General features: G+C 38.8%; 2 protein-coding genes across 4 annotated transcripts in view; both read left to right on the forward strand.

Annotated features, from left to right (window-relative positions):
• Nucleotides 1–12,874, forward strand: part of LOC106082426 (broad-complex core protein) — a 35,181-nt gene extending 22,307 nt beyond the window's left edge. Inside the window, exon 8 of one of the 3 annotated variants that reach the window (XM_013244921.2) lies at nt 3,455–12,358. In XM_013244921.2, coding sequence (XP_013100375.1) covers nt 3,455–4,554 — 1,100 coding nt within the window. In that variant the 3' untranslated portion in view covers nt 4,555–12,358. Of the gene's footprint in view, nt 1–388; nt 2,344–3,454; nt 12,359–12,456 lie in introns of those variants that run through there. The other 2 variants (XM_013244922.2, XM_013244923.2) reach the window with 2 other exon arrangements.
• A 136-nt stretch (nt 12,875–13,010) lies between these two features.
• On the forward strand, nt 13,011–21,665 carry LOC106082427 (broad-complex core protein). Its single transcript, XM_013244924.2, has 2 exons — nt 13,011–13,511; nt 15,997–21,665. The coding sequence occupies exon 2, from the start codon at nt 16,011–16,013 to the stop codon at nt 16,620–16,622; it is 612 nt and encodes a 203-aa protein (XP_013100378.1). The 5' UTR covers nt 13,011–13,511; nt 15,997–16,010; the 3' UTR covers nt 16,623–21,665.
• The last annotated feature ends 468 nt before the right edge of the window (nt 21,666–22,133 follow it).

The following is a 22,133-nucleotide window of genomic DNA, read 5'->3' on the forward strand; positions in this document are numbered from 1 at the left end:
AAATTGAGAATAAGCCAAATTCGAAATCGCAATCGAAATTACCGAAATCTAAATCTAATTACCAAAATACCAAGTAACGCCATCCCCCTGTGTTGTTTTTTTGACTGCATTCTCTAATCCAACTCATAATTCAATTGAATTTCACAATGGGCTAATACGACGTTTTTCTTTCCCTTGTCGTCAGGTCAACTGACGACAATTGCACTTCAATCAACAATCGACCACCACCACCACCAACACCACCGCCACAACCAACATCACCATCTCCACAACCAATTCATCGACAACAACTATAACAACAACAACAACAACAATAATAATAATAACAATAATAATGAATATTTCAAAATCGGCAAATGCAATTCGCCACCATCCCCTCACCACATAGGATCGACCATGCGTGGCATGAACTTATCATCATTCTCTGGCAATTGCAATGCAAACAGCGGATCCAACGCCACCAACAATGCCATCCTGTCTTCGGCCAGTGGCAATTCTGGCAATAATAACAATAATGGCAACATGTTTGCCGCAGCCGCTGCTGCCATGGCCAATATTGCCGCATCGTCGTCGTCAAACCATCCGAATGCCTTAAACTCCTCATCGAACAATAGCCTGAACACATCCAGCGGTGGCGATGACTTTCGCTGCGATCCCTGCAACAAGAATCTGTCCTCATTGACACGCCTTAAACGCCACATTCAGAATGTCCACATGAGGCCGACCAAGGAGCCCGTTTGTAACATTTGCAAGCGCGTCTACAGTTCCCTCAATAGCCTGCGCAACCACAAGAGCATCTACCATCGAAATCTGAAGCAGCCCAAACAGGAGCCGTCGCCCGAGGTGGCGGCCCACCACCCCAACAACATGGGCGTGACCGTCAACAACAACCCGTATTATGCTCCCATCAACCATCGCTCCTCCTCATAGGGTTTTATGTATTTCGATTACTTAGCAAATGTTCATTTTTAACCATGTTATGCCTATGATGTTAATACTAGACCTAAGCATTACTCTTCTAGCGCCTAGACAGAAGCCATTCGAGAGTTCGAGTAGCATATAACCGAGTACCTTTTAGGAGCAAATCCCAACCATCTCCCACCCCGACCAACCCTCCTCCACTCCAAGTATCCCTCCACAACTCCTTCAGGCGATTTCTTAGATCACTCTCAGTGCCTTTGGCTTTTGTCTTGGCGAAAGAATTTCATGTTGAATTATCGCTCTGTTGGTGTTTGCTAATTCAGAATCTTAGCATTAAGACCCCTCAATAACACAAAACGATTCGGATGGACACAGCATGAGTGTGTCACAGTGAGAGATCAGCTACTCAAGGCGATCCGAAGAGAAAAATCATTTTTACATCATCAAAAGTTAAGCAATATAGTCAATAAGACACCCACACAGACACAATTGTCAGGTTTTTCTATTAAGGTATATAAATATGTAGTCTAGTAATTTGTTAATGTGAAAACGTGGCTTTATTAGTAGGTTTAGAAGAAACTCACATACACATACACACACACACACACACACGCACACACACACATACGCATACCCTCATAAATATTTATAGTTATTGTTGGTTAGATGGCCCCACATACCTAGGTGGGTGCCTGCCTGCAATCCTTGCTCTACAGACCGATTATGGAGCGAACAGCCGAACGCCCGACCGACCGACCGGACAAATAGCCCACGCCACACCGACCAATCGATCGACGAACCTTCCGATTGCTTCCAAAACAATAGATTTGTTTTAGACTTGTGGAGGTATAATAAACAGAGAAGCGGACAGGAGCAAGGAAGCGACCATCTTAGCAAGGTTTAGTTTAAGTATGGAAAATAATGACAATTTTCGGAGATACTTTTTGTTTAATTGTGTTCGTTTTTTAATTATAATTACAATTGCATTATTTTACCTTAAGTCCATCATACCTATATCATTTTTTTCTATTGTTCGTTTTCTCTAGCATAGTTTAAGAGTTATTTGTTAAATTTTCATTTACACAATAAGTCCAAAAAAAGTTCGAATCATTCATCTGAAGTGCACCCGCCATCCATCCATCCATTCATTAGTTCACCAGCCCAGCTAGCAAGCAACCCAGCTACCACAAAAATATCACAATTTCTCATACACTTGCATAAAATAATTGGTTTTCAACAACACTCATATTCATTTATAATGTAAGTCCTGCCGATCCTGTCCTTTCCTTTTTCCCAAACCACCAACCAGCCAACTTACCAAGAAGACCTTGGATCGCCTTCGAAAAAGTATGTATGAATGTGACCACTACAACTACCGATCCCAACCCCCCTCCTGCCACCGACGAAGGCTTGAGGTGAACTTACCCCCCCTTCTCTCCCTCCCCCCCCCCCCCCCTTCCCACCCAACCATCATTCATTTGTCCATTCCACAAGTGATGCTATTGTAAATCGTATTGGAAATGATTTGCTTTATGTTAAGGCCACCACGCGCAGTTCCCCAGTAGAATGGTGTGCTGCCCTATGAAAAGAAAGGAAAAGAAAGAGAGACACTAGTGACATATAATTTAAAATAAAAATAAAAAACCACAACAACAACAACAACAACAACATTGTACCAAGCAAAAACACAACTACAACAACAAAAAACCAACAAATCAATCAGGCCAAAAAAATGTTTCAAAATTTCACAAAAAAAAAAAAAAAAGAAAAACAACAACCAACTTCTCTTCATCCTTCACATTGCGTAAGGATTAAGATCACGGCATGCATCCTTGCCCAACCCCTCCCAAGTAACATCAAGAGCTAAATTTGTATTGCATCGATCAGTTGCCAAGGCTATTTGACTTTCGCATTCCAAACGAATGCGGACGGAAATTTCCTTGACTTCCGATCCGAAATCGTTCGTAAGTGTTGTTTAGTTTCATTTCCCTTTGTTTTCTTTGCTGTATCCATGTGTTGTTCGTAATCACAAACGATTTGATGGAAGACTTCAACATGAAGCATCCCAGAATCCGTCACACAGAGTTTTCATTTTTAGTTTTGCTAATTTGATGAGTGCAGATCCATTGTCTAGACGGCCGTGAGCCCAAAATGGCCGAAGCGAAGGCTAAGATCTATTTCATTGTATTATTTATTTGAAACAAACAAAAAAAAAAAAAAAAACAAAGAAAACACCGAACAGAGAACATACGCTGTTCAAACTCAAGCCGATTGAATGTTGAACTGTTAATGAAACCGTTTGTTGAGCCTGGAGGATTTGTTAGTGTGTGTAGTAGATGTAGAAGCGAACATAAATGAACACTTTCACATAAAAATGCATAATGAAACAGAAGAACAGATCAAAAGAAAAGATGAAAAAGAAGAAGAAACAAAAAGAAACAACACAGACAGAACAGAACAAACTTATGCCATGTTGAATGAACAGAAAGTCACTATTGTCTCTTTTCTCTTCTCTTCCTATATTTCAATATAGGTGGAAGCACTAACCTACTCGGTGGCGTTATAGTGCCCGGGGTCAATGCAAATACAAGTAGCAACCACCATCATTCCACTCATGCACTTCACCACGAACACCATTTGCACCAAGCGAACGAGCGCAGTGCGGCCGCGGATGAAGCGAGTGAAACGAGTGAGCGCCATCAGCGTGAACCACAGTCGGAGCGTGAACCAAGTCAGCAATCAAGTTCCTTTCCAAACACTCCCTCCCCCCACCATCATCATTTGCATCATCACCAACAGCAGTTGCAACAACAGTCCCAATCGGCACAAAGTCCCCCACCCCATAGCCATGCCCACGCACAATTCGGCTTGCAACAGCATCCCCTTTCCATGCTTCCCACCCACCACTTACATTCCCATCACGACCTCTCCCCCTCCACCCATCACCACCATCATCACTTGAGTCGTGCTCCGTCGCCATTCGACCACCACCACTTGCTTCAGCATCGACGTTCCTCTCTGTCGCCATCGCCCACAGGTCGATCCTCCAATTCGTCTTCTGCAGCTGGCATTCTGGCGTCTTCGCGGGCCTCTGAGTTGGCCGGTGGCAATCGACTGCTGCTACCATTGCCCCTGAATGCATGCCACCGGTGCGATGTGTGTGGCAAACTCTTAAGCACCAAACTGACTCTCAAACGCCACAAGGAACAGCAGCACTTGCAGCCGCTTAACAACGCCGTCTGCAATCTCTGCCACAAAGTATTCCGAACGCTGAATAGTTTGAACAACCACAAGAGTATCTATCACAGACGCCAAAAGCACCACTCATACTTCCACCATGCCTCCGTGGGCGCCGGAGTGGGTGCCTCGTCCGGGGCAGGCAGTCGTTTACACCAGTCCCTGAGCTCCCTCAGCGCTGCTGCTGCAGCTAATAGTTCTGCAACGCAAAGGGGCAATGACAATGCAGTTGCCGCCGCGGCAGCAGCAGCTGCTGCTGCAGCCGAGCTCCTTTTGTCACCCATAGTCGGCGCAGCATCTGTGGCCGGCGGCAGTTCGGGTCCCACTATGCAACTATCATCACACCAACAGCAGTCTTCGCCAAACATCGTGAAACCCTGTATGGACTACTTATAAGATCAGCATAACTTCCTGCAACACCTCTTTAGTTTTGCCATGAATCCTGCGAGTTCAGCTTCAGCCGCTGCCTCCCATCATCCGTTGGCAAACACCACCACCACCGCAAGTGATGTCTCAATGACGCCATCCAATGCAGCGCAACAACCGCCGCCACCACCACTGCAGACGGCCCCACCGCAGGCAACGCCATCATCGTCCCAACCACCACCTCCGATTGTAGATCTAACACAAATAGAGAATTATGCCATGGCCTCCTGTGATGACCCATACAGCACCATGCATTTGTTGCACCACTGAAGTGTGGCCCCGTCTCCACAGATCGCGCCAACAAAACATCTTAACATCCACGCCTCTGCCCCTCACCTTCCCCACTCCCGTCCCACGCCAACTTCCTTGAACCCTAGCCCGTTTGGATCTCAAAAACACTTACAAAGATTTATTTTTTATTAAGATTTAGGCGAATTCAAAACTGTGATTTTTACAATATAACATTTTTTAAATTTCATTTAAAAAACGCTCACACACACGCAAAACCATTTAAAAACAAAGAAAACAAACAAAACAAAAAACAAAACTCATACAACGCACGTTTTAGCGTTATAAGTCCAAGATAAGATTTAAAGTGCATTTCATGCGAAGCAAAGGCTCACAAAATGAGCAACTCCCTGTGACATAAGGCCACATACATACTACATACGCCTCCTCCTCCTCCTCCTCTGTTACCACTCACTCACTTAACCAACCAACCAATCAACCACCCACCCACCCACGAACTCTTTAGTGTATGAAAAATTACTTGTGCAATTGTATATTTTTTCGTTTTTTCGTTTTTTCTTTTTCGTTATTGTAATTTATTGATATATATGACTGTAATTGTTTAGTTCGATTATTTAAACGATCTTCCGTGACAATATGTACGTCTCACCCACCACATCCTGGACTCCAAAAGAATTCCAAACTGTAGCCCTAATTGATACAAAATGATACAATATGGAAATTTTCGTTAAATGGCAAGGGCACTGTGCTGCTGCCACCACTACTATTACAACTACTCTTTAAAAGAACAGCAAGAAGAAGGACTAGAAGGACTTATTGTGTAAACTGAAAAGATTTCAAATCATTGTAATATACAACCAACCAACCAACCATACATACATATAGTTATAGGACCTCCAAACCCCTAGCATCTAAGATAGAGAAGGATATTGTACATGTACATACATATACACACACATGCAAACATAAATCCATGCATTATACATATACACATATGCTGTTCGATGTAAATATTCGAATTCGTCGATATACATTCACATGAGAGAAAGAAGCCCTGATCCAAATTTTTTCTTTTCAGAAGTATTTCATTTTACCACTTATGTCTCGCGATATATCTAGAAGTTTTTTTCGTTTTTTTTTTTTTTGTTTTCGTACTCTTAATTTTCGCACCGGCCTTGGCCTCGTGTTTAACACAAGCAAGACCGATTACTCTCGCTTACTTTTGTATTGTTTTGTTTTTAGGCATCGAAAGGACTGATAGTTTTAGGTTTAAGAACAATGAAAACAAAACATTTTTACAATCCTTTGGCAATGGTTGACCAACATTTTTATTGGCGATATTGTTTTAGAGGGAGAATCAAAATTTTTTCTGAACGAAGGAAAACGCAAATCCATTTTTGTTACAAAGACTGAATTTTTTGGGACTTTTTCGCAAGAAATAAAATTGAACTTTTTCGAAATTACCAATTACATTAAAATTAAATTATTATTATAGATATATTATTACCTACTTCCGTTAACAAAAACAAAAGCAAGCAAAAAGAAATGCTGTAAACCTGCAACTGAACGATACGATAAGTTATGCAAACAAACAAGTCTGAATATGTATTGTATTTTTTTTTTTAATTTTTTGTTTTTAATTTGTAATATTTTCTTTTCCTGATTTTACCAAAATTACATTTTGTAAAAACGACTTCAAATGTTCTCCAAGGTATTCTCATGTAGAAGAGAAAAGAAAAGAGAAGAGAAAAGTATGTAAAATATACCTACTACCTACATTTAAGTATTATTATTATTTCATTCGTATACAACACAATATACCTACTAAACAAAACAAAAAAAAAGGAAAAAATAACAAATGATAAAGAAATACAAGAAGTTTTGAGAAAATATCTGTTTTAGAATTTCCATATTTTGTGACCCCAGCCCCAAAAGCTCTACTAAGCGCCCCGACCCCAAGCCCTCCGCCCTAGCCCTCACCCCATTCTGCTCCAGGTCTTTATGACATAAGATTTTTAATGTAAATGTTTTGTTGTTACAATAAACTACAATGATGTGTACATACATACATACATACAAGCCACCACAACAACCACCACCACCACCACTACAACTCCAACTCCAACTCCAACACACACATACATATTACTAAATAAGCAACTATTAATAGGTAAACATACATAAATACATACACCTACCTATACATCTAATACATACATAAATTCCAACTTCTTTCATTTGTTTTCTCCCACTTGATTGTTTTCCTTGTTTACTTGTTTGCATTTCACTTAAAAACTCCTACACATAGCAGATCTATTGAAATTGTTTACTATTATTACTACTTGTATGATTACTATTGTAATTGTCCTCATTTAACTGTTGCATAAATGCAAACAAAATGTAAAAAAGAAACCATAAGCCTATTACAATTAAACACAGAACCCACACAAACACACACACACGCCAACACACCTCACACAATTCAATCAAGCAAGCAACCAACCAACCAACCAACCAACTACGTACATACATGCATATGAATAAAACAAAACTTCCTATTTCTTTTAATCTGTAATATGTCAATGTCACAAAACCTAAACTTACAAATCAAACAATAGCAAAAGCAAAAAAGAAACAAAACCAAAACCTAAGCCGAAGTCAAAGTCAAAGCGGATACCTAGAAAATCATTTCAGCCGTTGTTGTTCGGCATCGTTATGGCAGCAACCCAAGTGCTGGCCACCCCTTGCGAGTGTGTGTGTGCAGAACGGCAACCACCAACGGCAAAGAGTAGCCACACTCAAAACGTATGCCTTGACTACGAGAAGGAGAGTGAGAGTGAGTGAAGTAAAATAAGATCATCTCAAAAAGCCCACATTCTCTGTATGTTGTATGGTAATGCAAGAACACCCATACATCTAAAGACAAATTTACAAAGATGTCGTAACAAATTATTTCAACTACGCAAAAACACTACAGATATGAGTACTTATTTGATTTATTGTGATTTTAGTAAACATCTCTTTATTGGAAATATCACAATTATCTGTATACTTCGTATGTATTGTTAAAAGCACACGAATATGACAAATCACACATTTGCCCAACTATTGGTTTTGAATGGAGTTATCCTGCAAGGAATCCCAAAAACCAAAAGTACGGCGTGTCGCATGTAGTGTAGGTAGCACTGCCTATACACAAAAGGTAATGGCAGCATCAATCGTTGGTGGATCACAATGCAAGTCCTGGCGGACCTGAAATAGTGGTTCGAGTAGCTGCTAAGCTTTTTCTTGAATAGAAGCAGTTAACTTAAAAGCCGAATACTACGCTCTTTATGAGAACTACGCCCTCCGGATGCTTAAGAAGTAACATTTCAATCAAGAAAAGGTATTCATAGGCTTTCAAGTCGAACGAACCCCTTGAGCTGATGAAAGGCGATTTTAATATAAATACAGCTGTGATGTCGATAATGGTGATTTGCAATTATACAGCATTTGAAATATGACTAATAACACCTGCATCTTAAGATTTCTGTCATTTGTTCTCTATTGTTCGCCAGAGGTGTCCGCATTTATTCGCTAAAAGTCATAAGGCCATTTACAGTTCCTAACTTGCTTAATTTTTTCAGAAGAAACCTCTCGCTCCTTCTAATCTATTGCTAATTTCGGCCATGAACATTCCACTAAGGAACAGGGGCAAACTTCTCACATATCAATGAGTGCAGTCCGATTAAAGCAATGATAAGGGGCCGCAGTGCGACACCTCTTTGATGAGTACCTCACAAATGTTGCCCGCAGTAGGAGGGGTAAATTTTCTCCGATGGTCTCGCCAGGATTCGAACCCAGGCGTTCAGCGTCATGGGCGGACATGCTAACCTCTGCGATACGATGGCCTTCTAATCTATTGCTCAATGCAAAGTTGCTCTACGATGGACAAACCTAAACAAAATCTAGTTAAATCGGTCGAAGCTGACTATACAATGTCCTTCAGCTCCTCGAGTATACCCAATATTCTTAAGCAAATGCGTTAGCATATTGTATACACAAAAACGGGTTAACGACAGTCAAAAAAACCACATAGTTATATACCAAACTGGTAGGATTTTGCAAAAATATTGCACACAGAGATGTCGAAAAGAATATCTAACGATTTATGCAAACTTATATAAATCTGATTCGACTTAAACGAAATTTTGCACGCGTATTGAGAATTGAATTAAAAAACATCCTTGCAACATTTGGTAAACATTGAACTTAATCTGATCCGATTTTAAGTCGTCTAAAGCAAAATTAACGTCAAATACAACCTTTTTAAAGATCGGATTGGAATGTTGGCTCTTATGGCCATAACAGAGTTTGTGGAATGAAAAATATGCATGTCGGAGCTATGTGTGCTACAATGACATAGTCTGAACCCATTTAGCCAAAAAACTAGTGTTTGTCCTTGGGTCTAAAGAGTGGCATGTACAATATCAAATGACAATCGAACAACACATCCAACCCACCACTTCTAATTCAAATGCAAATTTGCCCATGAACATTCCGTTGAGGAACAGTGGCGGAGAGGGGAAAAATTATCCTCACTTTAATGGTGACGACTTAATCATTGATGCAGTCATATTTATGCGAAAGATGTTATTAAAGGTTTTACTTTCGATCTGACCAATATGTATTGGCCAATGCTCTCCAACTCTCAATATTCGATGCCTTCCGCGCCCTTCTCGCAAATCCAAATCTAAGTAAAGCTGAGTATCCTATTTGAATACAATGAAAATATACCGCTATAAGAAATGAAAATAATAATAATTTTATGATTAAACAGCAAAACACAATAAAATCCTATATAATAAAATAGTAACAATAATGAAGAAAACAAAAAGAATCTCATCACTCTAACGGAAACATGTATCAATGCCAGAAACATACTACCCCCCAACTACATCAAACATACTAGCTGCAGAAAGATAAACCAAACCAAACGAAACCAAATCTTGTTTAAACCAATTCAACATCAGCAATTGCTGCATGTCCTTGTAGGCGCATCGTCATTTCGCCCATAACGACAAATGTCATATTGCCCAAACGACGCCAATGTTAGTTGTTTTTGCACCCCTTTGTGCGATATGACCGTCTTTGGGCACAAAGACATTTTAAGATATGACATATTACCCATACCAACCAACCCAACCAAAAAAAAAATTTAATGTTACAATGCCATAAGACCCAAATGAATAAATGACATTAAACCCAATATAATTTGGATAATATGGCAGATTTTTTTAATGTGTTTTCTAAAAAACTCCAAAAATAACATAGCATGAAATCCCTCACTTTATTTCAAAGAAATTTTTACTTTATTTTTCATATGGACCTATGAGAAAGGAGAACATTTTTAACCCGGGCCAAAGCCCGTAATTTCCCCATCCTTTGAATGCCATAGCTATTTTTTTCAGAAGAATGTTAACTTAATTTTACTTTTGGACCTATGAGAGAGGAAACTCGAATTATATATTGGAAATTCAGTGGAGATTTTTTGGATTTTATGACATTTTCTGAATATGTAACAAACTGTATATATAAGAAAATGTTATAACCAGTGTTGCCACTTAAGAAAAATATTTCCTAACAAAATTTAAAAAAAAATCCTCCACCGCAGAGTGGAGGGTCTACAAAGTACTAGATCGTCGTCTTATTTTAATAGATGATTTGGACATCTCCGTCCGTCTGTTTGTGGAAATCACTCTACAGCCTAAAGTTCAAAGATCGCCTATATGTCCATATGATACAGCACTTACGACTTTTTCCCGAAATTTGAGGCAGTGAGTCCCCTTGTAATAGTATTTGGCCCGACGCCAACTATAGTTTTATTCTGCACTCTTAACGAATGCACTGAAACGACAGAAAGTGAATTTATTTTGAGTTGCCCCCCCATAAATGGAGGTCAGGCTACCAACCTACCAAAAGAATAAAAAGCTTCCACCTAAAACGGCAATTCTGACTGGTTGTGACATTTTTTTCGATTTGGGCGTTATGGCATAATTAAAGTTGGGCTTAGTGGCACAGGTGGTTTTTGATATTATGGCATATTTGAAGTGGCACAACATCCAAATCCAAAATTTGGATTTTGTGACATTCATTAGGGTTTTCTGTCATTCCAAAAATCGTTTTTGGTCGATATGACATTTGTCGTTTTGGGCGAAATGACGCTACGCCGTCTCTGTATACACGCTGAATGTAAGATTGGATATTGTGTTGACATTCCGCAAATAAGAATGTATTTGTCAAAGGTAAAACTGTGCGCGAAAAGATAATCGATTTAAAATTTGGTGCAAAAAACATTTTATTGGTGCAATGCAATGGTATTATCCACCCTAAAAGGGGAAGCCGTACACACATGTATTACTCAGTTATGCACGCTCTCACAGTCAGCCAGTAGAAGTGCACTGCGTTGTTCGAAACAATAAAGGTCACATACCACAAAGGGAAATTCCAAGTCCACAGATCGATCGATCGGGGTTTTTTTTTTTTTTGGTTTTTCTATTCTGTTGGCTTATTTGTAACGCGGGCATAGGTCGAAAAGTATTGTCGATTGTCAATTTGAACGGTTGCTGTTGTTAACCGCCAATATGGAGGTGGCTTCAATTGGGTTACTCGTAAGCATTGTTTCATTTGGTTTAGTTTTGAAGTCTCGATTTTTAGTTAAAAGGTGTTTCAAAAAGCACACAAACACACATACATACAAACATACCTTAGTTAAGCCACAACAATCGTTTTGAAGAGTTTATTGAAATTCCACTGTTCTTGGAAAAGCAAAGCGAGAAGAACCAAAAGAAAATGAAAATATGGAAATTCATTCACAATGAAGTAGTAGATGGAGAACTAAAAGAGATGAAGAAGATACACCAAGATATTTTCATAAGGATAAGAGATAAGCGAATGAGTTATTATTAAAATAAAACGATAAAGATGATGACAAAATGAGAAAGTGTTTAATTTACATACGATGTCATGTGTCATACTTAAGGTCACAATATGGTATAGGGGTCGGGGGGGAAGATACCCTAGTTCGAATTGCTAGTGTTTTCTCTTATTTTATTTATTTTCTTTTGTGTTTTTTTTTTTTGTTTGTTGCATTCTTGTGTTCCTTGGTTCCCCAAACACATAGGATGAAGGTGTTACATATTATCTTTATCTTACTAACTGTTGTTTAATGTGTGTGTGTGTCTCTCTATATATATTTTGCTGCTATTTACATATGTATGTGTCGCGCGCTCTTTCTCGATGTGTCATTCATTGTATTCTGTTTTTAGGTGTGTAGCTTGTAAACCTGTATGATTTTCTGATTTTTCTTCTTTTGTTTTGGTGGTAATCCCCAAAAGCAATGAAAACGCACAGCTAAAGAAAGAAAAACACCACAAATCATTGTCCAGTTACTATTAATAATTACACATTTTATATATTAACCAAAATAAAAACAAAGCAATTAATTGAAATAACAAAAAAAAAAAACAAAAAAAAACGAAACCAAGCAATACAATAACATGTTAACATACATACATACTCACTCTACATACAACATTATAAGAGCAAATGAAATCGTATAACCTTCCAATCAACAAATTGCAGGAAATTCGCCTAAGAAACTGTTCTCATGCCAACTATGTGGTAAGCTTCTATGTTCAAAAGCTTCGCTCAAGCGTCACATTGCCGACAAACATGCCGTACGCCAAGAGGAATACCGTTGTATCATCTGCGAAAGAGTGTATTGTTCGCGCAACTCGCTGATGACCCATATTTATACGTACCATAAGTCGCGGCCCGGCGAAATGGAAATGAAGGACATTAAACTGTACAATCAATTCAATACTACGATCTGAGAGCAAACGCATGACTCTGTGTCATGCCAGTACTGTGTTAGGACCAATGACAATTCAATGAGCTCTTTCGATGGCCAACCTGACCCCCATTCCCATTCCCACTCCCATCCGCATTCTCACTCTCACGCCCACCATCATCAGCAACACCATAAAATACAACAACATCAACAACACATTATGACAAAATCCCTTTACGACTATTATTTATATCATTTGAAAACGACATGAAAGCAATATCACTCACCCCCTCCTCATGCACACACTCAAGTCTAGAACTACCACTGAAGAACGCATGATGCATTGCCATCAGTCATCTGTCATCAGTCATCAGTTTTCAGCAATCGGCCGACAAGCCTTCGCAGGAGACAACATCGACACCACACATCGATCGCATTCACTTTAGGTGAAATTGCTACAACCACCTTATTCTTATGGACCATTGACCTTCTTACCTTTTTATCTACTATACTAGCATACATGTGGCCTTCTACATACATACATGACAACTTTTTTACCTCTATTACGTAGTCAATTTAATATTTAACAAAAGAGATTTAGCTTTAACTACGACTGTGACTATAACTGAAACTGACTAGCAATACTACAACGACGAACTCTCGAGTTATCACCATTAGTTGCATTTAGCATAAGTTACGCTGCGCAGCGGACAAGTACACATGAATGATGGGCTCATCAGCGGAGTGCGGCGCATTGACTTACATACACATCAGAGTGGTAAACATTTATGCATTATTTGAGGATCAGTTATATGTTGTTTTATCCTGTTAACCAATGAGAGACGAGGTGAGGATCATTTAAGAAAATTTAAGAAAAAAAAAACCAAAAACACCAACACCTTTACCTATTGGCTTTATTTCCTCTCAAAGTCAAGATCTTTAGAAGAGATTTTCAAACAAAATTGTAGTTAGTCTAAATTGCTAAACTCACTGACTCTCTATATAAACATATCTCTCTCTCTCTCTCTCCCTGTTTCTATTTTGTTGAATTACCCTGAATACTTTTCCTCTCTCTCTCTCTCTCTCTCTGTCTCACTTCACTGTCTCTGTTTCTCGTATAAAGACATGCAATCTGAACTAGTAATCCCTCTCCCACACACTTCCTGTCCTAAACACATTGTCATTCCAACTCCCCACATCTATCTTCTCTTCTCTTCCCTCCCCACACCCAACCCTCTTCGAACAACAAACTGTGCCAGCCAACAGTCTGTGTAGAATATAGTTGTCCTCTGTGATAAATGCCGTCTCATTGCCTATTAACTTGTAGATACACACATTCCATACCGCCTTCTAGTTCTCTCTAACTCTGCTCCTGCCTATGTTTAAACCTTAAATCTTAGTCTTGTTGAGCCACTAAACGACTACTGACAGCTTTCTTCATTCCTCCAAGCGTTCAGTATCTCCTCTCTCATACACACACACACATGAATTTACACCCACATGAATTCACCTACTCGCCTGCTACACTTGTTGCAAAAATGAACTATGCCAATCCATACTCGTTCTCCTTTCGTTCTATTAGAGTTGTAAGTATGACCATGGATCTCTTCCTCAAACCATTTCAACATGTGCCTGACTCGAACAGCTTCCATGTAGTTGTGGTTGATCATGCCCATTATGTTTGAGAAACATCAGTTCGATCTGCTCCTACTACTGCTGCCTTATCTACTTCCACTACTACTACCACTATAACTATACATAAATACATTTGAAAAATATTTCCCTATATATCAGCTCATTCTATGGATAGATGCGAGTACTCTGCTCTCTATTCTCTCCTGCAATCAGTCCATCATTTAAGTATACCGTTTCCTAGAATCTAGACCAAAGAAAATATCTAAGCATACGTAAATACTACTACATAATTAAAAAAAAAACATAAGACATAATAAGTACTAAGCATTCCTACCAAGTCTAGAACTGAACTTTTTATTTGTTTTGTGGTAAGTTTCATCATTTTAGTTTTCATTTCCATTCTGCCTCAGCTCTAAGCTGATTTGCTTTGCTTTGCTTTTCGTTTTTTGCATTACATTACGTAGTTACTAACTCATATATATGTCATTCAAGTGCATGACTTCAGCTTAAGGTTTACCGTTGCATGTGTTCTAACCTCTTCTTACTCACTCGCTCGCTCGCTCGCTTGATCACCAACTTTCGCTCCCTCTCTTTGTGGTCTGTCGATACACTCATACCAGCCGCTGTGTCGCTGTGCGGTTGTATGTTTGTGTTCACGGATGTACATGGGGGATTGCAACTACGCAACCAGTGACTGGCCCACTTACAGTGATGTGCAAAACTAGTTCGCCAACAACCAAACGGAACGTTTGATTTTCTAAATGAGCTTTGGAAAATTAAGCTTCAAAGGTCATTTGGGGACTCCCCCACATGGTTGCGGTTATTGTGAGAACAGTTTTGCCCACCATGCCCACTATGTTGCATCCATAAACAGATACTTCTACGAAATAGATTCATCTATTTGTGGCGGCCCTGGAAATTAAAAATCTCACCAACTTGGCCGTCAGTTGCAATGAATCTGTTTCGTGAAGCAAGCATCTGACCCTTCGAGCAGTGTGTAGCCACCTTCTTTGTATGTAGTTGTAGTGTTTGTTATACATCCGTACTATGTGTTAATTTGGAAAATATATATATTCTCTATAAAACAAATACATACTCTGTTGTAAATCTGGACATCTGTACAAATGAAGTAAAACCGAAAAAATAAACAACAAAGAAACATCTCTTCCTTGGGGAATTTGTTCGGCATGCTTTGGAACAAAGTTCTGAAAGGGGGAAGTGTTTTCGGAGTGTTTTCGACATCGGAAGCAAACGAAAACAGAAACCATCTGAGTAAACAAAATCATTTGTAGATTTTTTCCTATCGCTTTAGAAATCTTCCACTTCAACAAAGTCTTAAAGCAAAAAAAGAGAAAACTTTCTTTGTTAAATATTTTCCCCTAAGCAACAATACTCCTTTCCTTTAGACGCGTTCATTCTAATAATTCGAAATATTTAAAACAACCAATAGACACTTTTCCTGCTGCTGTATTTACAGAAATACTCTATGAAAAGCATAACAACAAATGTTAAACGTTATTGAATCTTGATCGCTTAGAGACGACTCTTTACTTTCCCATAACTTATTTTTCATACTTGATTCATTTGTTTTTCTCATTTCTCACTTCCAATCAGCACTCTTACTATTTTGAGTTACCCTTAGCGATGTAAGGAGAGAGATAATAATGATTTTCCTTTGATTTTCTCTGATGCTATAGGAGCCCTCAATGCGATGCGTTCGACAGCCTCGTCGCCAACCAGTTCTACCTCAGCGCCGCCGTCGCCTCCCACAGCCATGACGTCGCCGAACTCATCGCTCGGATCAATGGTGGGCAATGTAAATAACGGTGTGGGCCCTTTCAACCTGCATGCATCACCGCCCCGCCCGGCTAGCGGGGGCAACACTGGGGTGGCAACTGCCAGCAGTAACAACAACAATAATAGTACGCCACAACTGCCTTTACGTATGCCCCCTCCCACCAGCGGCGGCATTAACGAACCTCAGGAATGCCCCTACTGCCGGCGAACCTTCTCCTGTTACTATTCCTTGAAGCGGCACTTTCAGGATAAACATGAACAATCGGACACGCTCTACGTGTGTGAATTCTGCAACAGACGCTATCGCACCAAAAACTCCCTGACCACGCACAAGAGTCTGCAGCACCGTGGTTCCAGTGGCATGCTGAAGCGACTGCTCAAAACCTCAATGAAGAATGTGCTGGTGCCGCCACCGCACCATCACCACCACCATCCTCATCATCATCCGCACGCCATCACGCACCAGCGTACCTCGCTCTTTGACTTCAGCAGTGAGCTGGGTCAACCACCACCAGGCATCCAATAGGATCTATTGTGGAATGCCATATTTTAGAGAATCATCCCATGTCAATTCCACCCACCACCCACACCAATTACCAACAACTACAACTGCAACAATTGTAGTCCGTCGTGCAATATTTTAAAAGCCATCAAAAGTGACCGCGATCTGCTCAGAACAAACAGCCGCGCCATAGCTTCCGTTCCCTCCGAATGAGAGCACCTTCAAAATTAACTCTTCTAATTGTACATACACACACACAAACATATAAACCTAGAGCACTCGTTTAAGTTATCGATCAGGTTTTCAGGTTGCTATCATAGCAACAAACACACCAAGTACCCTGTTCCCCAGCATACATACATACGTACATACATACATGCATACTTACTCAACTTTTAGATTGTACTTTATTTTTTAACAAATATTGTAGTCCAGTACTCCAGTGTTGTACTGTATTATCGTTTATTTGTATAAGCCCCCCCTAAGCGTTAAGTTATGATCTTCGTTTACTCTAAGTTTGTTCGCGCGGGCGTTCGTTCGTTCGTTCGTTTGATCGCTCGTACCACTAACCTTACTACTAACTTAGTCTCTACTAAAACAAACCAGAGTAACAGTTTGTATCTAATCTATTATATAGTTTACTTACCACGCCAAGGCGGCCACCTCCAATGGCCAAAAGTATTGGCTTAAAAAGGAAGAGAATTAAGGACTTTTTCAGTTAGTTTATGTTAAAACCAAACGAAAAGAGAAACGGTGATATCTCAAGCGAGACGAGGGGGATAATAGCTGAGGCCAGCTGTTGTTCCTGGTGTGGCTGTGTGTGTGATGTAAAACATATCACTGCGTATACGCAACATTTAGAAATTCAACAGTCATACGTACCACAGTACATCTGTAAGCGATGTGGATGCTCAAGCCACACACACGCACACACTCACACAGGCACACACACTGCGCCTGCTGCTTGCATTACGCACCGTTTGCCTTTTCATTTATTTCGATTTTTTTAACATTTATAACTTTGTATATAAACAATCAAATACACACATACACACACCTACCCCCAGGCATATGACAAATGCTGAATTCTCTAAAAACAAAATAAGGCATATCCATAAGCAGATTCAAACTCGAGACTTCGAAGCAGAAGAGAGAGAGAGAAAGAAGAAAAAACAAAACACACAAATAGAAAAAAAGAGAAACTAGAATTTTTACTTAATTTTTAAGCTACAAAAGAAAACAACAACAACCATAATACAAAAGTATAATTACTTCAGGGAAATGCATACACGCATACTTATCATCGTGTACATGTGTGTACGTCTATTAAAACACAACAAAACAAATTTATATACAAAAACAAAAAAAAAATATTTTTAGATACAAGGAAAAAGAAAACAAAAACAAAACACAAGCTCAGTGATTTTCACCAGTGAAGTACAAATACGAAGCAAAAACAAAATCAACAAAAAATTACAAGCATACAACATATTTTGAATGAAATCTATACAAAAGCGAAAACAAAAAAATTAAACATACAAAGCAAAAGCTTAAGGATGAATCCTCTCCCTCATCCTCCCCCCCTTCCCTACTTTGTAAATAGAAACGATAATTCACTGATTCGATTGTTTGTTATTCAATGAAAGCAACGTATTTTTTAGATTTAAAAAATCTTACAAGCCCACCCCCGCCCACAACGTATCACAATCACACAAACACATACACATAATTACACACCGACGCCAAACATACGGAACAGGTAGCATAAACAGAACGTTTTTGTCACTGTCACCCCAGCAAATCGTCACGACTCTCAATCTTCCCCTGTCCCCTGACCCCTGTCTGCCAGCTCAGGCAGGAGCTCAACATTCATTAAGCCTATCTCTATCAAAATAATTAATTAGATAACAAAAACAAAACGTAAAAGAAAAAGAAAAAGGAAGAATAGTTTGGAAACAGGCTCTTCTTATATGCACATATCTGTAAAATGTCTCAGGAATTTTTCAATTTATATACAACGTACATTTATACATACATACATACAAATAGTACATAAGTACCAGTAAAGGAAGTTGTGTGCGTGCGTGCGTGTCTCTCTTTGCAATGCTCACAGCACATCTGCAGCATTTCACAGAGACACATCCAGCCACACTCACAAATGCATGCATACATACATGCAAACATATTTATAATGTAGCAAAGAAGAAATACGACAGAAAACCAATATCAAAACGAACTCCAGTAGGATAAGCACAAATGTCCATCCCCTTAAAATCTACAGACTTGAAGATCACATTAGATTTACCATGTCACTCAATGCCTCCCACGAGCTCACGGTAGGGAGAGAGAGAGAGAGAGCGACGGCAACGTGGTCTATACACAAACTCTGTCTGGCAAGATGGACATTTCGCCCGGTGTTACCTCATAGATTTACATACAGATATACACTTAGATAATACAACCAAGCAAAAGTCCTGCCGCAGTGCCCGAGTATGTCCAGCACGGGTTAAATTAGGCAGGGCCCAGCGTTGATACCTCATATCTTTAAGAACGGGGCGGTGAAACGGTGCTCACCCCACAACTTCGACTGCTGGCTATTGAGCAGTTGGTGGGGATGAGTTTATTGCGCGCGTCTATTGTCCAGTAACCCACAAACACATACTTACATACATACAACATATCCAGCATATTTGTATGACTTGATATACCTCGTAGCTTTTAGTTTAAGATGGTCTCTCCCCGCCCCAAGCCCCCTTTTTATTATTACATCGTTTAATTATTATGATTATTATTAAAATAACACTTATAATTATTATTATCTTATTATTAGTTCTTTAGGTTTTTGATTTAATGGTATATTTCGTTGAAAAGAGAATAAAAACAAACTTCAAACTGTGATCTTTATTTTCAAATAGCACATATTTACATATATGACTAAATTTATGTTTGGCTGTTAACTACTTTTATATTGTAAAGACCTATCCATCGCTCCATCTACCCGTCCATCCCTAAATGTACACCACCCACAAGCCCATTCCCATTCTCCTCCCTTATTTACTATATTTAGTAATGATTTTTATGATTTTTCAAAATTTTATGTTTCGAAATAAATGTGTAAACAAATGAAAAACTGACTTTCGCTACTTTGGACGACATCTTGAACATTCAATCCAAACGAAAAGAAAAACGCCCGGTCGCCGTTACCGCCTCCCCCACCACCAATAATATCTGTTCCAATTGAACACATATCCCCTGCGATCGCATACGCACACAAACACCAACTGACTAACACTCATACGGATGTATACCATATAACACAAATCAAAGGACCACCCATGGACATGCAGGCACCTCATGTTGTTAATAGTAAAACCCGAAAACCAAAAAAAAAAAACACACACACACACACGCAAAAGACTCAAGCTGTTCAAGCGGGAAGCGTTCAACTTAACGCACAAGTCTTTTCCCATCCAAGACAATAAACAGCGCCAGCGCTCGTGGACACTCACACAGCACACATCCAGCAGGATCTACAATCTAACAGAACGTATTCCCATCAAACCTATGTAGTTAATAGATGTATGAATAAAAATTAAAATTTAAACAAAACAAAAGAAAAGAAAAAAATTAACAGAAAACACAAAAAGAAAAAATGTTTCATTTTTGTTGGAATGATCGACTGATCGACGAGGACAAAAACGGAAATTTGATTTTTCGTTGTATTTTCCACAGATCTGTATGTATTATTGTTGTTACTTGGAAGTCTGCGGCAAACAGATGATAAAATAAAAAAACAAAAACAAAAAGAAAAACACGAACCATGAATAAAAAGTCTCAGTAAGTTTTTTTTTTTTCAACAATGCAACGCATATCAAAGAAATTTTAATAAAATTAACCAACTTCCAAATTGTATTGGTAATCATTAAAGCCAAAACACACAAAAATACCCTTACATACATACCAACATATATATATATATATATATATATATATACATATGTGTATACACAAACACACACGGAAACACATACACGCAAATCTTTAGGTAAATAATTTATAAAATGAACAAAGTCTTTAGCCAAAATTACGAAATTTTTAACTTTTAACTTTTAACTCTTAGACGTACTCAACTTTTTATTTCGGAATTTTTTAAACCAAAATCTGTGATTTAAAACAAAATTTAAATTTTTATTATTACTCGTATGTATAAATAGAGAATTAATCTATCGAACCGACACCGATGTTACTGAAGCAGCCAACACCCCCCCCCACACACACACACACAGACACACACACAAACAAGCCATTTAAATGCTAAGTTCACTTGTAGCAAGTACTCCAAGATGTCATAGAGCATGTGCAAGAGAACTCCTTAATCTCCAGCTCGCTGTCCAGCTCCCCTTACCTTCTCCGCCCTTTTGTTCTTCGTACAAATTTTACGATCAATGTTTCTTAGTGGAGCACAATTCCATTCTCCATATTCTATGTCCCATAGTTTTTTCAAGGACATTATACGCCCACACACTATGTCTTGGCAAATAAGAGTACGCACTTCCCACGACCCCCTCCCAAAAAGAAACCAATAAAAGTTAATTTTAAATTAATCATCTATTGACAAAAGTCCGAATTTACTACAAACAAAATAAAAACGAAGCGAAAAAACACATGAATGAAAATAGTAATAAAAATTCGTTTAATAAGTGATCTAATGAATTACAAACACATATACACACATATTTACATGCATACATACACCCATACAAAGAAAGAAAGAAACAAGCAAACATAATTATTAAATTAATTAATGAATTATTCTAATGTAAATGTTAACTCTTAATAATTGACCTATGACGGATGCCCGCCTACTCAATGCGGTGGTCATCATCGCCACCGCCACCTTTGGGAGACGAGAAAAGCATTTCCGCATTTACTTCACGCTCAGATGTAAGAAAATGCAATGCATCATTTTTTTCAATAATTATAAATCAATTGCATGTATACAGAAGAGAATAAATTGAAACAGAAACAAAACAAAGTAAAAAAACCGCAATTCAAAATTAAAAGAAATGAGAAAGCATTTTTAATTCACGGCTAAGTTCGTGTTTCACAGTGAAAATCTGGAAAGTACAATAAAGTTTAAAGTAAAAAAACAAACATGCTTATTTCAATGTGTACGATTACCACTACCACTACTTTGATTTGCACCGTGAAACCCGAACCTTGCACCAAATTTTTGGGGGAAATGCGTTCGAACGCCGGCAATACCAAAAAAGGCCTGTAAGTATTTCCGAATGTGTTTTAATGACGCATTTCAATCCCTGTGTTGCATAACGATTTATCTTTGTCCCTAAATCTCTTTCTGTGCAGCATTTTTTACATTTGCAAACAGGTAGTTATTAGGTGTAAAGTAGCCGAACCTTTGAAGCTCTTATTCCTTGAAATTTGAAATGTAGAAACTATGCCATTATTAAACAAGTAAAAAGGCGTTCGGCCGAGCCGAACTTTGGATACCCACACCTCGATTATATGTAAACC

Source organism: Stomoxys calcitrans, chromosome 4 (assembly GCF_963082655.1).
Source record: "Stomoxys calcitrans chromosome 4, idStoCalc2.1, whole genome shotgun sequence".
Taxonomy (NCBI): domain Eukaryota; kingdom Metazoa; phylum Arthropoda; class Insecta; order Diptera; family Muscidae; genus Stomoxys; species Stomoxys calcitrans.

What these genes read in the sequence shown, in the direction of transcription:
- LOC106082427 (XM_013244924.2), top strand. Translation starts at nt 16,011, where the DNA reads ATGCGTTCGACAGCCTCGTCGCCAACCAGTTCTACCTCAGCGCCGCCG.